Genomic DNA, 27,572 nt, shown 5'->3' with positions numbered 1-27,572 from the left:
CAAAGGTCCAAGTCCAGGTTGGAGGGGGGGCGGGGGAGGGATGGGTGCTGGTAGTGGTGGGGCAGGAGGAGGAGGGGGAGGGGAAGGAGTTGTTTTCTGCTGATTCAGTGAGCTGCCTTCCGCAGGTGGTACACAGGTGTCTTTGTTGTCATTTGGGGGAGAGAGTTGGCTTAAAGAGGAGATGTTCAGCTTTTTAGGTATTATTTGGTTACTTCTGGTTGTCTTGCCTTCACCTTCGCAGGGTTTGAGGAAAGTCTCTCTGTCTGTCTGGATGCACACATTTCTGAAAGTCTTTGGAGGGCAGTCATCATCCGTGGAGACACATACATCTCTCATCTCTTCGCATCCTCCTTGCCATCGGTGTTCTATCTCGTGTTTGAGATTCTCAATGGTTTCTTCTAGTCTTGCTGTTATTGCTGCATGCTCACCCCGGATGTGAAAGGCTTGAAGTTCAAACTGAGCCTGTAGAGATATCAATGGGAAAGGAAGCAAAAAATTTATAAAAGATCAGTGATCAGAAATAAAATATTGAATAGCATCCCCATACCACCAAAGCATAAGGCCGCACAGATATGGAAAGACAAGACTCATTCTTCTGAGAATGAGTGTAAATTTCACCTTATGAATTTTCCCAGGATTTAAATAGCTGGAGTAAAAACATAATTTCATCCAATCTGAGCTCACAGGCAACAATAACCATGGATTAAGGATAAAAGTAAAACAGTCATCTAAGAACTTCTACTGGTTTTAATATCAAATGCAAAAGAAAACTTTTAATAAAGATTTGAACATGACTGAATATACCTTTCATTACTTTTGGTTTGAGAAAAAGAACAAAAAAGGTCTGGAGATCCTTTTGGCTAGGAGCTGATACTCTCACGGTCATCCATAGAATGTCTCCCCTCTGGAGTTTCCAAAACAACACAGCAGAAAGAAAAAACTCAGGAGGAAGTTATGATACATGTGCTCTTTTTTTTTTTTTTTAAAGTTTCCTTATCAAAGCTGCCCATGATCAGTATTTGTGTCTGTTTATAATCATCCATAATATAGTAATTAAAAAAAAAAACAATTTAAGTGCAAAGAAAATGAACCTATTAAGATACTCTATATTTTAAAGTATTTTATAGGATACCTGTCTTTTTAATGCTTATCTTTTCAGTTATGTCAATGCCTTGAATCCATTACTTTTCACTTACCAGCACAAACTAGCATACTCTTGGTTCTTAACTAGTCCATTTCCCAGCATTCGAAATTATTTAGCCGTTTACAGTTAACTGGGATGCAATCATTTACAAGTTTATTAGTTTTTCTAAAATTCAATTTAATAGTAATTAAGTATTTCTGGTGAACCTATTTAACTTCTTTCTTCCCCAATCAGACAGAAAACTCCAAAAGAAGAAATCAGGGCCAGTATCTGTGTCTTTATCTGTGTACCCCAGCAGCTAGAGAAGGAAATGGCAACCCACTCCAGTGTTCTTGCCTGGAGAATCCCAGGGACGGGGGAGCCTGGTGGGCTGCCGTCTATGGGGTCGCACAGAGTCGGGCACGACTGAAGCGACTTAGCAGCAGCTAGAACAGCAAATACATGGTACTGATGAGATGGATGGATAAAAACCACTGTAATAGTTATATTCAGTCACTGTCCCAAGAGCCTTCATTATGGCTTATAAGACGTAGTCCACAAATATCTAGAACACCAAAGGATATAAAAGTACAGTTATATCTTACATTAAAAAGGTGAAGAAATATTTTCAATGGCCTAGTCTGTCAAGGTCATGACACAAGAAAAGGTGGCATTGTTTGGAACATTAGTTCTGAGTAAGCGCTACTGTTGCTAAGGATAATATTAGAGGAAGGAGATGAATAGATTTCTAATCATTCTTAAAAATTTCCAAACAATGCCATCTTCGTGGAGTCATAGGCATAAAACGAGGAAAGCTTCAGCAGTCAGGAGGAACGATGTACTACAAATACAAAAACAAAAATACAAATACAAATACAAAAGTCCATCCAATCTTTCATGAGTTCTACTATCTGAAAGGAACTTCACGCTTCATTCAACTATGTGATCAAGATCATCTTTGTTCGGACATCCTACCCATCTCCATCTCCCTCTCCCGCCTACCTCCACCCATATTTCAGCCCTGATTACCATCCTAAATTATCACCAATATTTAAATTTCATTTTAGTGCCTACTTTAGTTCTGCCATAGCAAACTAAATGTTGAATGTTGTTCCTAACTTGTTCACCTAAGAAGGTGAACAGTCAGATAATATTCATTTATTATTTATTTGGCTGCACCGGTCTTAGCTGTAGCATGTAGGATCTTTAGTTGTAGCACATGAACTCTTAGCTGTGGTATGTGGGATCTAGTTTCCTGACCAGGGATTGAACCCAGGCCCCCTTCATTGGGAGAGCAGAGTCTTAGCCACTAGACCACCAGGGAAGTCCCAACAGTCAGATAATGTTGATGAGCCAATACTTTTACACAATCTTCACCTTCTTAATAATATGAAAGAGTTACAAAGACAAGCTCCAAAAGGAAACTTTCTTCTCTCACACAACTGGATGATATCTACCCAAAGGTCCCCACCTCTCCCATTTCCCACCTCTCAACCAATGATCTTTTAAGTTGGCTGAATCTGGTGAACACATCTATACAGACCATTTTGATGGCTCTGTAATTCATCTGCTTAGTGTAGTGGGTAGGCTCCTCCAAATTGGCTAGGCTCCTTAACCTCTCTGAATATCATTTTTCTCATACAGACATTGGGGGTAATAACAGAACCTCACAAGGTTATGAGAAGTACATGAGTGAATATATGTAAAACCAGAGAGGAGTGTCTGGAACACCAGAGGAAATATAGAAGTTTGCTACAATGGTACTATTAATGGTATTACTACCAGTGGTGTTACTACTTATGGTAGTAATAATACAATGGTATTGTTTTGTCTCTTTGCTGCCTGACAGATCACGGAGGCCAGGGGCCATGTCATCTTGCTTTCAGCTCTCAGCACGTTTTCCAGCACCTTGCTCTATCCTTCTAAAGCAAAAAATAGATACAAAAATCCTCCTTTAATCTCTTCTAGCTGTTGCTCTTTCTTTTCTCACCCTCCCTCTTTTTCTTCAGAGTTTTTTTTTTTTTTTTTAAGAAAACACACAGCTCTTGCTTTATCTATTTTCTTATCCATGCTTCTTTCAACCAATGACACCTTGATGCTAGCCCCACTATATTACTGAAACTCCATGATTTGAGTGTTACATTTGATCAGCATCTTTCAGTGATTTTGCCCTCTCGACTGCACTGTTAAAGTTGACTGCTGCTTTGCCTTGAATTTCTCTCTATTTCCCTGATCATCAAAATTCTCCACCCACCCCTATTTTCTTCCTATTTCTTGGCTCTCTCCAGTCAATCAGTGGACTCCTCTCCCTCCATTCATCCCTTAAATGTTGTTCCCCAGGCATGCTCCTTCCCATTTTACCTTTCTCACACTACACAATCTCTGTTGGTCATCCTGCATACTCATGAGGTAAATGACAGTCATTGACTCTATCGCAACTTCCAAACTGGTATCTTAAAACCATAATTCCAACTATCCTCTGAAACTGGTCTACCTGAATATTTTTAATCAGCCACCGCAGAGTCAGTATGTCTGAAAATGAAGTCATGATGTCAAAGCTCAGTCTCTTCGTCCTCTGAAATTCTTCTTTGCAATTAGTAGCATCAACATCCTCCCAATGATCTCTTTCATAAACCTGGATATCATGATAGATTCTTTGTTCTCTCTCATTCCTAACAGATTATCGATGAGTTTCATTAACTTCTCTGATTCATTCCTTACCTTCTACCCCCAATGCCTCAACTCTTCATTGGGTCTTAGTTACCTGGACAGTGACAAGAGTCATCTCAATAATATTCCTGATACTGGTTTAGACACATTCATTTTTAAAATTCATATCTTTATTCCTTAAAATCCCTTCAACAACTGGCCATTACTTATAAGCTAACATTAAATTTGTTTAACATGGCCACATTGAAAACTCTTCTGTGTTTGCCCATTTTGTCCACTCTTGGCTCCTGCCTCTTCTCCAAATATGCCCTAGATTCTAGTTCTATATAACTTCTCTCTCTCCCAGGACCATACTCATGCACCTGGCCTTTGTAAATACTGTCCTCTCTTAACACCTCTTCTGTCTGCTGCAAACACCCAAGGTAAGGGGACAGATTATCAAACACAGATTCCATGGTGGCTTCCTCACAAACTGTACTTACTAACATAAAGAATAACCATGAAATTTCCATGTACTCCATATCAATATGCTCTAATAGCCCAAATAAAGAAACCAGTTACCTTTGCTCTTCCCTATTTCACAACTCGTTTTGATCATTTCAATTTCTCGTGCAGAAGCTCAACATGACATAGTAATTCAAAGTGATTAAAGTAATAAGCACCTTATTCGTTCTCTATCTGTCCATATGTAATCGTCTTTAGTCACTCAGTTGTGTCCTACTCTTTGCTACCCCATGGACTGTAGCTCCTCTATCCATGGGATTTCCCAGGCAAGAATACTGGAGTGAGTTGCTTTTTACTTCTCCAGGGATCTTCCCAACCCAGGAATCAAACTCATGTCTCCTGCATAGCAGGTGGATTCTTTACCACTGAGCCACCAGAGAAGCCCCTCCATATGTAATAGGGAGGAACAAATCTGACTCCATATTAGATCTGTTCCTTTTGCTTTAACCTGTGTCCTTTTTGCCTGTGCTTAGTCATGCTGGCTCTGTACCTTTTATAAAAGAATGTTGTCTATAGTCCGAAATATATAGGACAGCTTATTCTCAGGGATCTGACCTTCAAGAGTCCATTCATAAACAGAAAAAAACTTGCAGTAACAAAGAATAACATGTCTTGTTGGAGGTTTACAGGAACATTCCACCTAACAACTGATCATGCCCATCCCTCACCTTGCCTATAAAAGTGCTTTGCTGAAACCCTTTGGAGAATCCGGGGCTTTGGGGGCATGAGCTGCCTGTCTCCTTGCATGGTCCTGCATTAAACCTTTGATCTAAACATGTCTGGCCTCACTGTGTGCTGGGCACAGAAACTTGCATTCAGTAATACATATCCTATCAATTAGTTCAAATTGTTATTGGCTCTATTACAAATGGGGCTTTTCAGGTGGTGCCTGCCAATGCAGGAGATGCAAAAGATGCGGATTTGATCCCTGGGTCAGGAAGATCCCTTGGAGCAGGAAATGAAAATCCACTCAGTATTCTTACTTAGAAAATTCTATAGACAAAGGAGCCTGGCAGACTATAGTATGAGGTCATGAAGCATTGGGCACGAATGAGCACGCAAGCACTATTACAAATAGGCATCTCAAATCTGTGCGTATTATAAATCAAGCCTTCGGGAAAAGTATCTTTTAACACTTTTTCACTCTACTTTCTGTGCCACTTTTACTTTGTACCTGGAAATCATATACTGTTTCCCGTCCTTTATCTACAGCCATAGCTAGAAGGACTGTTAATGATTTGATGAATCAAATACACAGAGTAGAATTTTCTGTTGAATAATCATGTACTCCCAGGCATGACCCTGAATATCTTTATGAAATGTCAAGTCCAGACCCTCACAGTCAAAATTACAGATAAGGATGGATCAAGGGAACATAACGCTTTTAAACCCTACTGACTCTCCTTTACTTTTGCACTGAATGTGCTGTTTGTACACGGTAGACAAAATGACTGCAAACCTTCCAATTATTTTAAAATAAATGTTCTTTAGGACACAGGAAGCATTACAAGTTTCCCTTTCCCCAACCTTCTCTGCTAAAAGTCTGTTGTTTTTCTGCATTTACCCTAACATCATTTGAAAGGAGGCAGGTCTAAGTTTTGACATCTTTCCAATCTCCCCTAAGTTTTATCTCCAAATTGCACCTGAATTTTTATCTATCTTCCATTATTTTTAACTTGATTGCTTCTATTACTTTCATTTTCAATCACATTCTCTTCCCACCTGCCATAGTCTATTAGTCTATATCCATTTTCTTCTAAGCAAGATGCAAATTCACAGTCTTTAAGAGAGCAATCCCAATTAAAACACTGTTCCAATCACCCTTTTCCTTGATTGATACTTTTTATCTGTTTAAGGTAATGGTTCTCAGGATGCTACCCATTAGAAATATCTAGAGAGCTTTGTAAAAAATTCTGATGGGGCCATCTCAAAAGATAATCATTCAATTGATCTGAGATGGTGCTGTTACACAGATGTCCTTAAAGCTCCCCCAAAGGGTTCCTGGGCAGCCAGAGCTGAAACCAGAAATAACTATTCTAAATCTTTATTCTGCTCCAAATATAGCTGAGATAGTATGGCATTACAATATTGGTGGAATTTTTTTGGCAATGACTTTGAACTTGGGTCATTGAAGAATCTCCAAAGGAATATGTGTTACTTGAAAAAGGCCCTTGGTAATTCTGATATATCCCCATAAAGAGACTATCCCTTCATTACCCATATTGAGAATAGTTATTTCATGCAGCAGATAAGCCTAAATTCTTTCCATGACACTCATGGCTCTTTAAAACCTGCCCTCTGCTTACTTTTGCAGATATTTCTTTATAGTTTCCCTATGGTGCACCAGTACAGATTCAAACATCCCATCAACTCCCACATCTTTATGCTTTTGCACATGCTGCTTCCTCTCTGTGAAACACCCTTTCTCTCCATTTTTGCCTAGTGAAAGCCCTGAAGGAAAACTCACTCCATTGCAACTGAACCTTCTGGCTTCAACTATTCTTGATTCTTCCTGACAAAAGTTTTCCTTTGACTCTGTTGCCAAAGAACTTCCTAGGTTCACATCACATTACAGTCACTTAGGTTTATCTTCTTTGCAAATCTAAAAGCTCCAGGCAGTTGGGGACCATGCCTTATTCATGCTTGAACTTTCAGAACACTGCGCACTACTTGGCTAGTGATCCTTAAATGCTTATTGAATTGAATTATTTCTTTAGCTTTAAATATTAAGACTTCCTTGTACCTCTGTATTACCCAACCAACTAGACTCAAAAGCCTAAGGAAATGTAAAAACAGAGACATGTGGTCCCCTTCCTTCCCTGGTGGCTAAGACAGTAAAGAATCTGTCTGCAATGTGGGAGACTAGGGTTTGATCCCTGGGTTGGGAAGATCCCCTGGAGAAAGAAATAGCAACACACTCAGTACTCTTGCCTGGAGAATTCCAAGGACAGAGGAGCCTAGTGGGATACAGTCCATGGGTCTGCAAAAAAGTTGGACACAACTGAGTGACTAAAACAAGCACAACATAAACTATGAGATTTCATTGTTGTTATTACCTAGAAAATTCAAATAAAACCTCTAGATTTTTTTAAGTGTGGGTCTAAAAATTAATATTGATACTACTTAATTTTAACAATTCAAAATACTTAGGGTCAATAAGCATTCTCTTCACAATAAGCTTAACGGTTATTCCCATAAGTATAGTGAACTATGCAGTAGAATCCAACAGTATTTGTCATTCTAATCTGATTAGGAATTGGGCTCCAGGCAACTCCTGCAGTCTCCCCATGGCCTGGTCCTCCCTTCCCCTACCAAATTCTCATTTTTAAAAAAATATCCTCCACATTACCACTGCTCAGAGATATCATCAAAGGAGCACACTGTCCTGAAACCCAAACAACAGAGGGAGACTTTGCTTGCCTGGCCCCCGCAAATATGTCTGTCAGAAAGAATTGGAAAAGTGCCTACTGATGAAAGACATCATGGTGGTACTGAGCACCGTGCAAAAATCACCCATTAACATTTTGTTGTTATGAACATCCTCTCCCAGTGGTGCTGCCAGGGGCCATTAAAAATTCAGGTTATCTGCTATACAATCTAAGTCAATTTTTCCCAGGGACTCTTGGAAATTCTACATTCTTCCAGGTTAGGGGAAGCAATTCCAAGGGACTGCACAGAAGCACAATGAAACTGCATCACTTCAGGCAAGTTCTAAGATAGTAGCCATTTCCACAGCCACAACTTCACCCTATCTCTTTCTCTTCAACTTTCCACAATACAGACAGTCCTGCTCATGAAAGCTGTATAAACAGGCAAAGCACAGTATCATCTAAGCCATACAAAGAAAGAGTCCCAGCTCTCATGAATGCAAATCAACACGGGAGGTCAAGCAGACTCAGTACAGCTCTGAAACCATACCAGTGGTTCAGCCTGCAGTTCAGATAAAGTTGGGCATTACTTCTGAAATGTGATAGCTATTCCAGACAGGATTCTGAAATATACTCTGAAAATAAGCAAATAAAATTATGGACAGTCATCCAAGGAAACAGGAAGTCAAACAGATAAATCTTTGAAATCTGTACTCAAGTTCCTACCTGGGAAACAAGATAAAACCTCACTGTAGCTAGAGTGTTCTAGTGAAACAGAAGAAATAAAGTCATGACTCATGGGGGATTCTAATAATGTTTTCTTTCTAAGTTATTAATATCACTAAATTAGTGTAAGTCACAGAACGGGTATACCTTTGGACATCCATGGAAATGACTTTCAAGGTTTTTTCCTCTAAAAAATAATTTGAAATCTAATAAGCAAATCCAAGACTGCATATTTTTAGGCAAAGAACCAACATACTAATTCCTTCTCGACCAGGAAAGAGGACTTGGGAGTTTTATGTTGTGTTATTATTGTCACTAATGAAGCTACATGTAGCTCAATAAGGTATGTATGACATATTCCAGAATACATATGCATTTAGAAGCAACAGATGCTAAACCCTGGTCCTTAATACTATGACAAATTGAGGTTCTTCAAGTAATCACAGCAATCACATACTGTTTCTTTCTCAATTCACTCATTGTCTATGAGGAGTCGTTACCCTATGGCCAGTGCCCATCTGTCCACCAGTATCATTTTGGTAAGTAACTGTGAAGTAGGTTCCTCAATTAGGTTTGCTTCACATATTCTCAACTTTGTCTTTTTCTTGTTTTAATTGAAAAGGGGGGGAAATGAAAAAAATGTCATTTAAATAGCATTATCAAGTAGGAGCAAGAAGGGGCTAAGTTGCTGAGTTCTTTCTGGCATTAGAAGTGAAATTTATGCTTAAGACTGTAGGATTACTTATTGGAAAAATAGTCTCCACATCTTTTACCAATGGAATAGAAAGCTTTCTGCTAGCAAGAAGAAGTTCAGGGGAGTGATTGTAATAAATTTCCTATTTGTAGGCTTACTTTTCGTAGTGATGTTGTATGAACCAGAGAGACTGAACAAGTCTTCACTATAGCAAATGAGATGAGACTCTGGTCTCTCTACCATCTAACTTTCAATCTAGATTTAATGAGCATCTACAATGCACTCAATCTTGCAAATGTATATATACAGAAACAAGTCAGACTTTGAGAGGCTCAAATTCCAGCTGAGAAAAGGTATTTGTTTGAGTTGTTTTTAATTTTCAGGAAAGCTGAGCTGGTGTGGATTTTACACTCTTATTCAAACATGACGTTTTCATTGATAACTGAAGAAAACCAATGACCACAGAGGCCAGTTTGTCCGGCAAAGATATTCCCGGTTCTTTGTGTTGCTTTTATTATCCAGTAAAGAGTCACTTCAGGGCCCACTCCCTGAATGTATTTTCATGAGTAAGTAAGGAGGTATTTGGCTTCCCACCTTAATATTTGAACAAATGACCGATGATGTGTGCCTAGGCCACAATCACCTTCTCCTGGCCACTTCCAGTCTTCCCGGGGAATAGTCACTTGATAAATCTGCCATTGAATGGGTTTTAAATTATAGACTAATCGACAGGGAAAACAAACAAGATGGTTTACGTGTTTTTTATTAAGATCTGGGCTCTGGCCTAGGACGCCTCCTTTGGAGGAAGCTAGGAAGGGAAATGGCTTAAATTTCCAAATATTGCTCACCCCAGCCAAGAGACGTACTCATTATACAAGACATAAGTTGAGATGCCAGAAAAGGGCTCACCAAATTGAGTATAATCTTCATTTCTCTAAGTAATGAACCCAAGGAGAAATATTTTCTGCTCCAATTGGAAAGGCCAGGTCAAGTTAATGGGGCGGGGGGAAAAAAACAACAACACTAAAATAGTAATCAAAATGACTGGATTTAGTTTAGCATAGGACTGTTGTCTGACTTTAAATTTGCTTATCTCTGGCCATCTTCTTCATTTGTAAAACAAACAGGTCAGAAAAAGATCAGCAGCTTACCAACCAGGTTTCTAGGGATCCATGGAGGTATTTCAGCAGTTCTGCAAACAGTTGTTGTTTGGCGGGGAGGGAGGGGGCTGTTTTTTTTAATTTAAAAAGGATATTTTAAAATAACGTTAAAAACAATGGATTTTAAAAATACATATAATTACACCAAAACCTACATATGTGGATACCACCAGCACACTAAGTCCTAAAGTACTTAGATTTTGGTTTGCTTGTTTTTTAGAGCCTTTGAAATACAAAGTTTTCTCTGACATCTTTCTGAATCTATTCAGATGATCTGAAAATGTTTCACTGATCAGGAAAGTAATAACTTTGTACTGGTCTCTCTCCTTTCCTTTCTTCCTCCCTTGTTTTAAATTCAGGTTTGTACACATACAAGAAGCAAATGGCTACCTACTCCAGTATTTTTGCCTAGAGAATCCCATGGACAGAGGAGCTGGTGGGCTACAGTCCATGAGGTTGCAAAGAGTTGGACAAGACTAAGCACACACACACACACACACACACACGTGTAAGTATATTCTACGGCACACATGCATCATATGCCACTGTGCGTGGCCAGGGCTCAGGCTAGTCTGCTCCGTGCAGGACCCTATTTTGGCAAAATAGTCCATTGTTCAATGACAAGCACATGAATGGGCAGAGTAACAGATGACTTTAGCATTTAATTTTATACTTGGGGCTTTCTGACAGAGTGATGTTTATGATTAAAACGAATTCCAACAGTTCTTAATTGTTAACTGGTTCAATTGTAAAGTAAAAATTTCCTACAATTCATGTTTCAATCTTAGGGATTATTTTAATTGAATACAACCCTAGGATAGTAAGGGAATTTTTTCCAAAAACTGCTTCCATTTTTAACTATATATTTTGTAAAATGTGGTTTTTGAGATTTTGTTAGTAAAATAAAACATAGAAAGTAACTCGGTGCTGTGGCTAAACACGTGTACACTCGTCGCGGATTCATGTTGATATATGACAAAACCAATATTGTAAAGTAAAAATAAATAAATAACACACTTGTTAAAAAAAAAAATAAATAAATAAATAAGAGTCGACATTGAAAATCCCTAAATTTACATTTGTGCTCAAATTTTTGCAGAAAATAGCTGTAAAATATGTATCTTGACAAAAGATTTGTACCCAGAACACAGAACTCCACTACAATGAAAATAAGAAAACACCTCCCTTCCCAAAATGGGTAAAAGATATGAGGGACAGTTCATGAAGATGATACATGGATGATATATAAACACATAAAAAGATGCCCAATATGTTAGTCATTAGGGAAATGCATATTAAACCACGAGATACCACTGCATACTTACTGGAAGGGAGGGAGGAAGAGAGAGAGCAAGAGGTAACCTGGCCCATCTGATAACACCAAGTAATGGGGAGCATGTGGAGCAACTGGAACTCTCAGTTTGCAAACAGGAATGTAAAATGGTATAGCTACTTTGGAGAACTGTTTCTTGGAAAGTTAGATACACACTTTCCATATCACCCAATAATCTCACTGCTATTTGCCCAAGTGAAATAGAAATGTATGTTAACATGAAAATCCGTATGCAAATATTTTAACAGCTTTATGTTTACTTGCCTGTGATGGTTAATTTTACTAGGCCATGGGGTGATATTTGGCCAAATATTATTCTAGGTGCCTCTGTGAGGGTGTTTTGAGATGAGATTAACAATTGAATCAGTAGCTTGAGAAATCTGCTCTCCTTAATGCAGGTAGGTTTTATCCAATCCAGTACTCTTGCCTGGAAAATGCCATGGAGCCTGGTAGGCTACAGTCCATAGGGTAGCAAAGAGTTGGACAAGATTGAGTGACTTCTCTTTTATCCAATCAGTTAAAAACTTGAATGAATATAAAGCTGATGTTATTAAGAAAAAATTTCTCCAGCCTAAATACCTTTAGAGTGAGGCATCAGCTAATTTTCTTGCCTGAGGTCTGAAATATCAGCATTGGGTTTTTCTGGGTCTCCAGACTGCCAACTCACCCTACAGATCATGAGACTTATCAGGCTTCATGACTGTGTAAGCCAATTTCTTATCATCTCTCTCTCTCCCTCTCCCTCTCTCTCCCTCCCTCCCTTCCTCTCTCTCTCTCTCTCTCTCTATATATATATATATATAAACCCTATTAGTTCCATTTCTGTGGAGAACACAGACTAATGCATTACCTCAAATTGAAAGCCACTCAAATGTTCCTCAGCTGCTCAAGGGTCAACAAACTGTGGCAAATGCACAAAGAGGAATTCTAACCAAAAATTCTAAACAAAAGGAATGGACCACTGGAAGATCCAACAACACAGATGAATCTCAAATGTATTAGGTTAAGTGCTAGAAGCTGGACTCAAAAGGCTACAAACTGTACGATTCCATTTATTTGACATTCTGGGAAAGTCAAAGCTGTAAGGGCAGAAAAAATATCAGCAGAGGGGGACAAGGTTCTGAGTTCAAAAGACGAGCTGTCTTCCAAAGGACACAGGGGCATTTTCTATGGTAATGAGAATATTCTATGCTTTGATTGTGGTTTGGTTATGTGACTGCATGCCTTGTCAAAAATCACTAAAGAGTGATTTTTATTGTATGTAAAATTCTAGCTCAATGAAAAAAGCATCTTGAAGACTGGCATTATGGCAAGTCATATGCACACATTTCTATAGACTTAAAACTGCAAACTAAATGCATTATAAATAAAATGCCACTCATCAATGGGACTTCCAAACAAGATTTTGTTTGTAACCAAATCTTTCTCTTTTAAGAAAACACATGTCAACAGACAGTAGAGTGAAATGAGTCCCCTAAATGTCCAGAGTTGCCTAGGTCTTAACAAGACACAAGTGTACAAATTTCCTAAGACAAAAGTTTAACTTTTTTTCACTGATGCTACAGAATTTTCACTTCTATGGCCCAATTTCCAGAGCTTTCTCTCCCAAGGTCAGGCTTAGGAGGGAGTGAGTGGCAGTCATCCAAGATGGCCACATTCAGCAGCATTCGAAACCAGCAGCTTGTGAGCACATGGCCAGGGGAGAATGAATGATTGACGGCTCACAGTCCAAGGCAGGATGTTACGGAGCCTTGAACACTGTGATGTCACATCTTCGGTGCTTTCGCACAGCCTACTTTCTATCTCATTACTCATAAGGAGTCCAACTTCCTCATAGTTGTTTATTAATAAGCACGTCCAAGGAAACAGGGTTATAAGTTTTTCACTTATGTAAGAAAAAAAGTACTTAACATCTATTCCCAGGCTACCATGAGAGTTTTATGTCTCTAAGGCAAGGATCAAAGTATTGCCTTGGATTTTCATTTTCTTTTAAGCAATAGACTGATGGTTTTCTTTTTTCTCTTTAGTTACAGAGAAACCACCTATCAACAGTCTGTTACACAGTACAATTAGAACAGTTTCTTCCTATACCCAGTGGGTCTCCAAGACACAGGAGGCCTTTTATTCTATCAGTGTTTGTAAGCTGAATATCACCCTCCAGGTTTCTATTCTGTAAAATAAGGATGATATAACCTGTCTTTCTCCCTAATATATTTTTCATGGGACATAAAAGAAACTAAATAATATATTTGGAACAAATTAAGAAATACACTGACTGAAAAACAACGTAGAGTTTTAAGACACTGGATAGAACTAACAGCAACTAGTTAGATTTACAGCATACTGTCAGTTTGAAACTACTAACATAACCCATACAGCTCCCCATGGGTAAATATATATCTACATTCAAATGACCTTTAGAGGACAGAGTGTATATAATGTGGTTAAAATCAACCTTTCTTCTAAATAAACTGCATTAAGTGGAATCCATATACCATGAAAATACACAGAAAAATAAATTAGCATTGTATCATACAATAAAAGTCAGGCTATGACTTATATACAAGATACATTGATATTTATGACAAGATTTTTCTCAAGCAATTTAAACATACTCATTGATAAATACCTCATTCGCCTTTTTACCCCCTACTTGAAAAGTGTTCAAGTTCTCCTTTGTTTTCACCTCTAACTAATCCCCCCAACAAAAATCAGAATAATTGCCTTAACTCTGCCCCCCTCCTGAAGAAAAACATCTCCCATTATATTCACTGACAAACATCGTTCTAAAACATGTGCAGCTAGCTACTTTGCATCTTTATAATACCTTTGTGTATTAGGTTGCCACCATTTTACTGAAAATGCTGGCAAAATTACTGATGGCTTCCTAAGTTACCCAGTTCAGTGGATTTGTCCTCATTGTTCCTCTGTGACTTTGCAGCTGAACTTAAAAATGGCCTCTCTTGCTTTCTCTGACAATATCGCTCCATAGTTCTCTTTCCACCTTTGTGATTTTTCTACCTACTTTCTTTCCCCATTCCATCCTCTAAGTATGTCAATTTTATGAGGGCTCACATTTTTGTCTCTCTTGTTCAGCAGTGCATTCCTAGAACCATAAGTACAGCCTGGCCTGTAGGGCCTCAGATAGCTGTTGAATGAATAAAGGCATGCCTTTTTCAGGATCCCTGACTCAAGGGCTTCCTCGGTGGCTCAGTGGTGAAGAATCTGCCTGTAATGAAGGAGACGTGGGTTCGATTCCTGGGTGAGGAAGATCTCCTGGAGGAGGAAATGGTAACCCACTCCTCTATTCTTGCCAGGAAAATCTCATGGATAGAAGAGCCTGGCGGGCTACAGTCTGTGGGGTCACAAAGAGTCAGGCACACATGCACACATGCAACTGATTCTCAGAAGTCCTTAAAGCTATTGTGCCTGTGATTACCATGTTCAGCTATCAAAAAGAAGGCAAAGGGGAGGAGCTATTGAGTAGTACCTACATAAAGCCTATTGACATACATGATGACAAACCTTCTGATGTCTTTAACCACTGCTATTAAACCCTCAGTGATGTCCTCGTTGACAAGGGCAAAGCTGATGGAGACCACGTTCTTTCCAACAACTCTCATGAAATTCATAAGCACTCATAAATCCAGTGTCACAGGTGTATCTCCATTCAGACCTGGTAAGTTTCTTTCATTCAGTGGACCTCCAGACTGAGTTATCTTATAATACACACAGGGCCTAGATGAGAGCTAACAAATGTACTGACCCAAAGTGAGTCAGAACAAACATTCTACATCATAAGCATTCATAATACTATCATTGTGAATACCTATTACTAGTAAAGGATTTTTATAGTTCCAAACAAATCTCCATTTCAGAATAACTGAGGAGCCCACAAACATGTTTTATTCCATGTGTATCCACGTATTATGAGTTATTTTCTCATCTTCCTTGACTGGGACACACACCAAAATGGTTGGAACTGGGTCCACAGAAATGCCTTGATCAACAAAAAAGAACCTTGAAACAGCACCAATAATAATGTGGGTGACCAGTTTGTTCTTCATAATGGCTAGGCCTCTTTTTTGAGTTTCTATATAGTCATCCCCTGTATCTGCCCATATATGGAGGGCTGAGTGTACTGTACCATTTTGCATAAGGGACTTGAGCATCTGTGGATTTTGTGATTTTGAAGGGGTGCTAGAACCAATCCCTCAGATACGAAGGGATGACTATATAAGCAGTCAGACTTACAGAACATCTCCAGTCACAGACCCATCTAGAAAGAGGCTCAAATTTCTAGAACTATGCTTTCTACATTCGGAATATGTGCAATTGAGGGTGTAGATGGACTGACAGCATACAAGTGATAAAGTTCATCTGTAGCACCTAAGCTCCATACCTCTAAAAGCAGAGAGACCCAAAATAACATTCATTTTGAGTAACTAGAGAATTCTAAAACTCCGCAAGGGAAGTTTCCTGACCACAAGGCATCAATACTCATCATTTTTGGAAAGTTTTGGCAAAGTATCACACTGATTTATTTGAGCTCACGAAGATCTGATGTAATATTTAAAAACAGATTTCTTCTTTGTGTAAACATGAATTAGGAAAAATGTAAATCCCCCATCTAGGTTTATTTTTTTAATATGGATTTTAATTATATATTTAGAAATCTGGGGTGCTCAAAGCCTTAAACAGTTAAGATAATAAATGGAATTTGGCAGAACATTTGTTCTGATTACTAGATGTTTAATGATACTTGGAACGTCAAGATGCATGTGAAATTACACTCAAGTATGATGCACACAAAGTAACTTGGAAAGGATCAGATCTCATTTTGACTTGAATCTTTTCTCCTGGAATACAGACAAACCACATTCTTGTTTTCTTCCTGCATTCTCCCCCTTAGATTAAACTATATTACTTTTGACTGATATTCATCTCTGTAATTTGTGCTTTTTGAAAGGATAATTGTTACAAGAATTACATTTTCAGTTTTTTCCAGTAATTGGAAGATACAGCTTTAAATCAGTAGTCTTATTTCCTAGCTGATCAAACGTGGAACATAATTCACGAATTGTTTTCAAAACAAATGTTTAACTACTCTACGCAAAGTTTAAATGTCACTTTGAATTGAGTTTGACACTCATCTATAAACTCAGGTTTATAGATGACTATAATTTTTTCTCTCCAAGAATTTTTCCATGTTAAATGTTACAGCTATTCCAATTTAAAGTGTGAAAAGACAGGGGCACTATTACCTAAAAATGAATACATAATTTCTACATGTCATTCCAAAGTTAATAACTAAACATGAAGGTTAATGATGATATAGGACCAGCTATATAACATCTGTATCAGACCACATACCTGCTGCAGTATTTCATGAACATGCTGCTGTCTCATGGAATCTGTCTGCTACAAGAGCTTACATGTGCCAATTTTGTGCCATGCACCCTTCATGAAAAAATGAACGGCTCAAGTATCTACACCAGTCATCCATTCTAAATAATAACAAAATACTTGCATTCTAAATATTTAGATTACTAGGAGTCTCAGTGTTGGGCCATCACCTTTCCTTCACTGCACTTCAGAGCAATGGAAGGTTTTGTGATTGCATGTCCTTGAACATAAAATTAATACACATATGAAATGGATTAGAATGGTTGAGGTGTTTGAAAGGAAGGAATTTTGATTTTTATAGAGATTGACGCAAAGATCATTTTTCTTGGTCCAAATTTACTTTGTTAAACATACTCTGACCTCAACTGTAGTTGCCAAATGTAAAAGCAAATGCCTATTTTCTTTTGAATCATTTTCTTTTTTATATTTTTTTCCTCTCATATGTTTTTCAGATTTTGCTATCAAAACAGCATAGGTAAGATTAAAAATGTAGAATTAAATCCAAACACGATGTACCTATAAGGAAAACAGTTAACAGACCAGTACTAAAAATTGGGGTCTCATAAAGGAGGAAATACTTAACTTTACTTCTGGGTGTTATCGGTTTTAAAAGCTGGGCTGAGGGGCGGAGGAGGGCAGTTAGCCATGCAAAATCCCTCTAGTAACACTTAAAACTGCCATTCACAGTTATGGTGTTTTTAAAATTCCTTTGGTATGGGTGGTGAATGGTTGCAGGTTTTAGAGAAAAAAATGTAAAATCACTCCAAGAGGTATTTCTGACAGCTGGTAGCCTCTATGTTTCAACCTTTATTATTATCATTATCATCATCATCATCAGTATTATTTTGGTAATTAGGTTGCTACTGAGCAAAGAATGAGTGATGCTGTAGGAGTCCAACGTTTGAGTTCAAGTTATAATAGAACAGAGTCCATCTGAACACAATGATCCATATCTCACAAAACTAGACTATCTCATTCGAAAATAATAAAATTCTCTCTCAAGTTCCTATTTATAAATCCTGAATGCAGCTCTTACCCTTGCAGAGATAAGGAATGAAGACAGGAGAAAAAAGTATTAAACAACCTTCTGAACTTAAAAAGCAAACAACTTAAAAAGTTGAAATTGAATGAAAATATTTGGAAGAGGTGGCCTTATTTACCTCTAATTGATTTGTACATTTCTAAAAGAATTGTGTTTAATTTTGCTCATGTGCCTAAAGATTTTGGTTTTGAACAAGCTATGTTAAATCTCAAATAGCATATGCTTAATACCACACATCATTGTGGAATATATGATGTTTATACTGCCTATCACAAATTTCAATTAACACTTGCTCTGCCTTTAGCAGAGCACTCTGTGTATGGATTAAGTGATGGGCCACTAGATTGGGAAAACACCTGACTTCCAGTCAAGGTGCGTCTATCAGCTGCCTTCATGGGCTTGGGCTCTATTACTGTTAGTACGTAGTATCTACAAGGTGAGTCTCAATGGGTGATCAGCTTCCTTGGTATAAGGAACCTTGTCCTGTTGGGAGCATGTTTTTCCCTTAAGGGCATTATGGAAGAAAAGGCTGAAAAGCATTAAGCTTGATTCAAAGATCAGATCTTTCAGGCTTTCAGACTCATCTATAAAAGGAAAGGGTTTTACAAATTACCAAAAATTCAAATGAGTCCTTTTTGCTTTCACTTAAACTATTACAAATGATCAATCACCATAACCTGTCTAGACATACAATGTCTGCTAAATGTTCATTTAAGATGATGAGAAATAAACACCATTCTTCCAGTAGAAAGTCATAAACTTTTGAAACTATCTTTAAGAATCCTCGTGGGAACATAGTTTTCCTACTAGAGTCCTCCTATGTCTTTGAATCTGAAAAATACTGCCTGTAAAATCACTTTGGTTTAAACCCAGTTTCCACTACAGAGAAAGAAAATCAACCAGTGGTTAATTTACACATTTATGTATATGTCACTGTGATGGGAGATTCAACTGTTTGTTGTTCATTGAAGGTTTTTATCTATCATGGGCTTTGGTACTGGGGGTTGGAGGGAAGGGGATAGAACCTCTGCTTTCATGATTATAATAGTAGAGTCTGCCAATTGCCTAAGTCTGAGATAAAAAGCCTAAGGTTTCAAAAGAGGGAGCCTTTGGAAGTCAGAGATATGAAAGTTTCATGTATCACAAGAACTCTTGCTGGGCCACAAAGGATTGAGAAGGTAGTGGGGCAGTTTGTAAGCAATCAAAGTGAAAGAAAAAGGCAGAGTGATGGGAAAGTATTAGGAGAGAGTAGAAGAGCAAGCTAACTAAAGTTGTAAGACTGAATATGACTTCAGAAAGTCTTAAATATCATGCCAAGGACTTGAACTCAACTAATTAGCAAAAGTGAGCCATTAAAGGTATGTATGAGAGAAAATTGATGCTTTCAAATTGTGGTGTTGGAGAAGACTCTTGAAAGTCCCTTGGACTACAATCAAACCAAAAGGAAATCAGTCCTGAATATTCATTGAAAGAACTGATGCTGAAGCTCCAATACTTCGGCCACTTGATGGGAAGAAACGACTCATTAGAAAAGACCGTGATGCTGGGAAAGATTGAGGGAAGGAGGAGAAGGGGTGACAGAGGATGAGATGGTTGGATGGCATCATCGGCACAATGGATATGAGTTTGAGCATACTCTGAGAGATGGTGAAGGAGAGGGAAGACTGGTGTGTTGCAGTCCATGGGGTCGAAAGAGTCAGATATGACTTAGCAACTGAAAAAGAAGAGAGAAACAACAATCTCTAAGCAATTCATAATACGGCCTGAATATAGGCAAGATAAGATGAAAAAGCAAGAGTTCCAGAAAAACATCTATTTCTGCTTTATTGACTATGCCAAAGCCTTTGACTGTGTGGATCACAATAAACTATGGAAAATTCTGAAAGAGATGGGAATACCAGACCACCTGACCTGCCTCTTGAGGAACCTACATGCAGGTCAGGAAGCAACAGTTAGAACTGGACATGGAACAACAGACTGGTTCCAAATAGGAAAAAGGAGTACATCAAGGCTGTATATTGTCACCCTGTTTATTTAACTTCTATGCAGAGTACATCATGAGAAACGCTGGGCCGGAAGAAGCACAAGCTGGAATCAAGATTTCCGGGAGAAATATCAATAACCTCAGATATGCAGATGATACCACCCTTATGGCAGAAAGTGAAGAGGAACTCAAAAGCCTCTTGATGAAAGTGAAAGAGGAGAGTCAAAAAGTTGGCTTAAAGCTCAACATTCAGAAAACAAAGATCATGGCATCCAGTCCCATCACTTCATGGGAAATAGATGGGGAAATAGTGGAAACAGTGTCAGATTTTATTTTTGGGCTCCAAAGTCACTGCAGATGGTGACTGCAGCCATGAAATTAAAAGACGCTTACTCCTTGGAAGGAAATTTATGACCGACCTAGATAGCATATTCAAAAGCAGAGAAATTACTTTGCCAACAAAGGTCCGTCTAGTCAAGGCTATGGTTTTTCCAGTGGTCATGTATGGAGGTGAGAGTTGGACTGTGAAGAAAGCTGAGCGCCAAAGAATTGATGCTTTTGAACTGTGGTGTTGGAGAAGACTCTTGAGAGTCCCTTGGACTGCAAGGAGATCCACCCAGCCCATTCTGAAGGAGATCAGCCCTGGGATTTCTTTGGAAGGAATGATGCTAAAGCTGAAACTCCAGTACTTTGGCTACTTCATGTGAAGAGTTGACTCATTGGAAAAGACTTTGATGCTGGGAGGGATTGGGGGAAGGGGACGACAGAGGATGAGACGGCTGGATGGCATCACTGACTCGATGGATGTGAGTCTGAGTGAACTCCGGGAGTTGGCGATGGACAGGGAGGCCTGGTGTGCTGCAATTCATAGGGTCGCAAAGAGTCGGACACGACTGAACTGAACTGAACTGAAGATGAATCAGGACAAGGATGGCATGGTGTCAAGGGATCATGGAGATAAAAATCAGCATCATTTGGCAATCAACTGGATGCAGAAGCTGAGGATGCAAGAGCTGCAAAGATGCACCCAAGATTTCTAGTCTGGACTTTAAGAACAGTGGAACCTTGAGCTAAGAAAAGACTGTTCTGTGTTGTGTTTACTGAATACACTGTGTAGGGGGAGGTCAGAAGTGGACAAGGAGATGAGTCCTTTCAACCCTGGGATTATTGACATTTTTGATGCTGAGACTTTGAAAAATTATACTAAAGACTTTTCCCAGTCTAGGATTTCCAGCAAAAACTAGAACTTTCCTGGAGCTGGAACTAGAGTAAACACTTGAATCTGAAAAATAGGTCTGAAAAGCCTTTACATAGATATAAACTTGCAGCAATTAATGAAATCTCTAAACACAGCATACAGGAAGGCAGGAAACTCAAGGCCACCTCTTGGAGGATCACATTTAGGACTGCTGCAGAGACAGAGCTAAGGCAGCAGCAAAGAAGATGAAGAAAACACATTCAGAGGAAGAGGGAAAAATGAGAATTCAGTGTCTTACATGTTTCGGGAAGAGACTGAGGATTTCAGCACTGACACACTGGAATCAAGGCCAGTGGAGACCCAGAGGCGACCAGGACCATGATCACTTCTCCGTGGTCTCAGCTTCTTCAGTACGGGCAGCAGAAGGCAAGTGGCAGAGAACCTGAGACATGTAACCGGTATTCGAGAACTGTGCCATCGGGAGGACAGAGCGAAACTCCAAGATGTAGGAGTCAGTGAAGAGATTTTAAAGTAGAGGAGAGCTGAGTACATTATTACAAATGGGGGAAGGCACCTGCCAAAAAGGGAACAATGAAGGAGAGAAAGTGCAGAAAGGATGGTAGAGGGTAACACAGAAGGTGGGAGGAGGGACTGCGTGAAAAAATATCAGGGGTCTCAGTTTCTTTCCCTAGGTACAGTGGCCAAAATTTAAAAAGAAAAAGGGGGAAAAAAAGGCAAAGAAATAGAGGCATTAATAGTTTAGAGACAAAGGCATTCAATCTGTATTTTCCTCTTGTCTTAAAAGAAGTGCCCCTCCCGCCACTATATGTACTATATATACGGTTGAGCCACTCTGCTGTCCAGCGGAAACTAACAAAACATCGTAAAGCAACTATACTCCAATCAATTTTTTAAAATAAATAAAATTCTGAGAGAAAGAAAAAGAAATTCCCCCTTTACCCCTAGAGCTAATTTAGCCTCTTGGGTCCCTGATTTCACCCTCTCACATTCTCAGGAACATGTTCTCATCCCTTTGCTGCTCTCCAGCCAGGCTCTTCCCTTTACCTACTCAGGTCTCCTGTTGACAATGCAAGGCTGCTCCTTGCATCTATTATTCCCCACATAATAGATGCCCAGTGCATGTCTGTTCTTACCACAGGAGATGAACTCCACAACCATTCCCCTATATAATCAGAGCATCACCATGGTGAAGGCAGCATCCCCATTTTGCGGACTGTCCAAAGCCACGACCCTACAATATATCCAGGCTAAGACTTAAAGACTGGGTCCGACTCTCAAGCCTTGTGTTCTTTCTCCTGTGCAGAGCTGTCTCTACACACTTGTCAAGATGCCGGCAGTAGACTCTGTTTTTGTCTCAACATTACAAAGTACCTGGCTTGCTGTCAGAGGCCAAATTTTAAATGGCTGAAATAGCTTGATAGATTGTGTGAAAATTTTATGGTCCTTCCGTCAGACACCGTAATTTATTGTCACATAATACACAGTTAGAAGAACCAAAAGAAACCATCCCACAAGGGCAAACAATGTGGAGGCGGTGGCCCTTTGACACGCTCAGGCCACAGGCATTATATGGATCCAATAAGAAAGCTGCTTCTACGAGCGAGAAAACAACCTCTTGATCTTGCAAAATGTTTTTGGACACCTAAAGGCTCTTTTATGACTGTGGCTGATTAAAATGAAAAGCTTAAACGACTAAAATGCTCTTTTTGATGAGTTTTTGCCATGAACTATGGACCTTGTGGTCCAGTGGGATTCGAGCCCTTTGATCCTGGGCACTCACATAAATTCAGTCATAAAACAACATTGGATTTGATTTTACTAGTGTGGCTGATGTTGCCAGATTTGTAATGCAATCTTGTTTTCTCCCCTCCTCAGTTTTAGGCCCATCCACCATTATTTTATACCAAAAGCAAAGGAGTTTCCATTTGTTTTGGCAATAATCAAGCCTCACAATTGAGACACTACTCTAGGATGTGGGAATTTCATAGGAAAAAAAATGATTCTGTATTATGAATATATGAACATTGGAATGAATGTCATTTTATGTGCTGAAAATGTCAAAACGAAAAACCCTTTTCTGCATGAAAATAATTACAGATTTTCATTACCTAGGAGGGTTAGAATATGATGGGGTCGAGAATCACAAGTATAAAATAGGAAAAATATGATCAGATTTTAGTATCCATAAATTTCCAGCAGGACTAATTGAAAATGAATTTTTAAAAAAATCAAAAGAACCTCCAGATTATTTATTAATGAGTGACAGATCATATCTTAGTTCTAAAATTTCATTTACCTAAAAAAAAAAAACAAAAAACTGGTATCGGTGGAAGAGGTAAAGGAAATAATAGTCAACAAAACATTTGTTTAAGAAAAAGATATGCAATAACTAAACTTAAGATGTTTAACTCACTTCCCTTCCTCATCTTCTAATCATTTGCCTTGGAATGTGTCTGCACCACAATATAATATTCTTATAACCTCTAATTTTAGAGGTGAACGTTTTTCTATGAAAGGTCTATGAGGGAGCCAAAATACAAATAACTCTGCAAAGACCTGCATTATGGAGGCCAACATGATCAATGGTGGGGCAGCATTATTCATTTTTTAGGGAGTAAAACATCAGTTTGGGCTCACTTAGGAAGAATCATGATACCTTTAGCCTGTTCACTAGACCAGGAAATACTAATTTAAGTTGGATAAACAGTTGTCAAAAATTTTTTTTTCATGGATTGCTTGAAGGCTGGGAAATTGCTCACCAAGATTATTCTGGAAGTGATATGAGCACTAGAGTCATGAGACTTCTCAACAATAGGTCTCACTTAAACACAACTGCCATAGAATATACAGAGCACTATCCTTTGGGAACTAACAACAAATCCTTCAGGCAATGCCTTAGGACGTTTTCAGTGCAGTCTCTCAGTCCCTGCTGACCCCAGGGAGCAGCTCAGCCCACAGCCCATCCAGAGGAATGTCACTTCAGCACACGTTCACCCCCACGACTTCTGATGCTCATACCCGGATTAAGCCACACAAAACTGCTGTTTTAGAGTCAAAAGTGACCAAGTATCAACAATTTCCTGTGATTCAACTTATAAGCCCCATTCAAATTTGGAAAAAAAAACAACGAAAAACACTTTGTTCTATGTCTTCTCAATTATGTGAGACAACTTTAAATGTGTGTATTATGGCTATTTGCAGCAGATAGGGGTCAGGCTATATACAGTATTAATAAACAGAACATTATACAGATAATCCACAACAGCTTCCAAAGACTATATAAGTAATTGTCACCGACTTGTTGAGAAAAGTAATTGTCCTGGTTGTATGCATATATTGAGTTATGATGACAGAAGAGTATGTAGATACCGAGAAAGAGCTTTCTCATGTCATGCTCAAAAGGGTAATAGAGTGTCAGCACCTTTCTCCCACTCTATTAGTTAATTCATTGAAAAAATATTTATTGTGTACTTATTATGTTCAAATGGAGCTTCCCTGGTAGCTCAGCTCGTAAAGAATTTACCTGCAATGCAGGAGGCCCCGGTTCGATCCCTGGGTTGGGAAGATCCCCTGGAGGAAGGACAGGCTACCCACTCTGGTATTCTTGGGCTTCCCTGGTGGCTCAGATGGTAAAGAATTTGCCTGCAATGTGGGAGACCTTGGTTTGATCCCTGGGTTGGGAAGATTCCCTGGAGGAGGGCAGGGCAACCCACTCCAGTATTCTTGCCTGGAGAATCCCCATGAACAGAGGAGTTTGGTGGGCTACAATCCATGGGGTCACAAACAGTCAGACACAACTGAGTGACTAAGAACAGCACATTATGTTCAAATAGTGGTCTAGGTAGCCAAGGAAAAGAAAATCAAGCTGTACAAAACAGAGAAGCAACAGTGGTAGCTTTAGTAGTTCCTGTTTCAGCAGAAGCAACAATCAATCAGCACTGGGAGAAAGTCAATGCTTTTTGTCAGAGTGTGACTTCTCCCACCCATGCTCCTGCCTTCAGGAGGTGTCTTTTGAAAACACAAATCTATTCGTGTCACACACTTCTCTGCTCAAACTTAGTAGGTTCCCACTGTACTGAGGATGAAACTGGAAAACTTTAAAGAGACCAACAAGGACAAGGCCCCTCCAGAATCCAGCCTCTTGCTCTCTGCCACAGCTAGGGTTTTCAAACTGTGGTCTGTGATCACAAGCGGGATAACAAATCAATTTATGCTTTATCACCAGCATTTTTAAAACAAGAGTATTGAATATACCAAAATACATCACATGAAATTACTTCTGTTTAATAGAACTCCTATTTCACACACAAACAGTCACACACAAACATGTAATGTGGATTTTGATATAAAACTCATTTCTTATTCCAGGATGCAGCTTAAGAAGTTTGAAAAATCCTACTCCAGAGCTTCACCCCCAAAGCCTCTGCTATTTGTCACTCACTGCCCTGTGGTCACACTGAGCTCCCAACAGCCCTCAAACCAACCACACTCCTCTTCACCCTTTGGATCTCTGCTCAAATGCCACTTCCTTAAAGTATATTTCCCTGACCCCTCAAATCTAAATTATAGCCTAACTGTAGCATCCCATACTGTATTTTTCCTAATAGCATCCATCATATTATATCAACTGATTATTTTATCAACATCTGTCTCTAACTGGACTATAGGCTTCCCTACAAGAAAGTAGGGACCATGTCTGTTCTGGTTCCTCCAGCACCTAGTACAGTGCCTGACACCTCATAGCCTACTTCGATATAGTGACAGGCCTCTAATTTCTTTTTGCTGAGCCCATTATTAGAGGAAGCACGGATGATCCATTTCAAAAGGCATTGTTTTCTGGTGGCTTTTTGTCTTTTGGCATATAGTATACGCATGTATATTTATGGACATAAACACATGACAAACTGCTTCTATAATTACATTAAACATTTATGCACAGTATAGAACTATACATACCTATGCGTATATGCCTATGAGTACAGAACTATGCATACATATTTGTGGAAGCTGTTCTGTGAATAAACTAAGAGTGATATTGTTATTCATGTATTTAAGGCAAAGCTCTAAACTGGAAAGCTCTTTCAATAATCAACAAAAAACCTGGAGCTTTAACAGAAAAAGGGTCAAGCTGACCTCCAGTGGTGAAATTGGGGAATGACTTCTAAAATAATTGTACAGTGTACACAGGTTACCGATCACACAAATCCACAAGACCACAAAACGGTTTTCTCAATTAACACTTTAAATTATGTGTATTATATATATTTTAAACACATAGGGGTCATGTCACACAGACTGTTATCAGAAACTAAGCAGAACTGTATTACAGAGACACCCACAGCAGCCTCTAGAGACAGTCAAAAACAATCTCTAAAACATTTAAAAATATTTCATCTAAATTTAAACTAAAACATTTAAAAGCATTTAAGATAATCAGAACATCTGAAACTTGAGCATTCTCTTAGTTGAGATCTAATATCTGAAATTTGCAAGCTCCATTAAAAGGAGGTACTTTAAAACGAAAACACTCACAGAATCTTTCCATTCATCAGGATCTGGGTAATATTAGGGACTTAGTTTAAACTGCCTGTTATCTAGCCTTCATGGTATAAATTCTATTTTCTAACTAAACAGTAAATCATCTGAGAACATAATCCATGCAAGTATTAAATAAGCCAGGGTATGTGCTAACTGGAGTTTCTGGCATATAGTAATACTCAATACATGTTAGCTGCTATTATTATCAAATGTTTTATTTCTAGCACATTTCATATTTGAAAGGTGCTCAATGAGTATTGAATATTATTAAAAAGTGTAAAAACCACAGCTATGTATATAAAGTCATATAAGTTCTCATTTTTTGGCAATAAAAATTTTTGAAATGCAGTATCTCACAGTACAAACTTAAGGAGCCCTAAGTCCTGGGATGTTTTCCCATATCAGATTTTTTTCTCAAAATCATGGCAGCAGCAATATTTTCCTTAACAGGCAGTAATGGAAATAAGAGCATCACACTTAAATCACAAAAATGTTAAAAGCGATGCTCTTGGGAACATTATGACATTAATTACAGAATATTTTTCCTTTATATAGGTACATGGTTTATATAAAAAAACTTCACTGCCAAAAAATACACATCAACAGCCACTGACATAAAGTGTACTAAATATGCTGATCCTCAGAACAAATAGTTATTTATCGGTCATCTACCACTGCCATTAAAGTTATGACCAACCTAGATAGCATATTCAAAAGCAGAGACATTACTTTGCCAACAAAGGTTCGTCTAGTCAAGGCTATGGTTTTTCCTGTGGTCGTGTATGGATATGAGAGTTGGACTGTG

At 38.7% G+C, this 27,572-nt stretch overlaps 1 protein-coding gene across 1 annotated transcript in view; it reads right to left on the bottom strand.

Annotated features, from left to right (window-relative positions):
- Positions 1–27,572, bottom strand: part of FMN1 (formin 1) — a 340,200-nt gene that overhangs the window by 240,169 nt on the left and 72,459 nt on the right. Inside the window, exon 5 of the mRNA XM_010844210.1 lies at positions 32–462. Coding sequence (XP_010842512.1) covers positions 32–462 — 431 coding nt within the window. The remainder of the gene's footprint in view (positions 1–31; positions 463–27,572) is intronic.

The sequence above is a fragment of the Bison bison genome, unplaced genomic scaffold, assembly GCF_000754665.1.
Source record: "Bison bison bison isolate TAMUID 2011002044 unplaced genomic scaffold, Bison_UMD1.0 scf7180017864197, whole genome shotgun sequence".
NCBI lineage: Eukaryota > Metazoa > Chordata > Mammalia > Artiodactyla > Bovidae > Bison > Bison bison.
The sequence above is the reverse complement of the archived record's forward strand: the minus strand, read 5'-3'. Positions and strand labels throughout refer to the sequence as shown.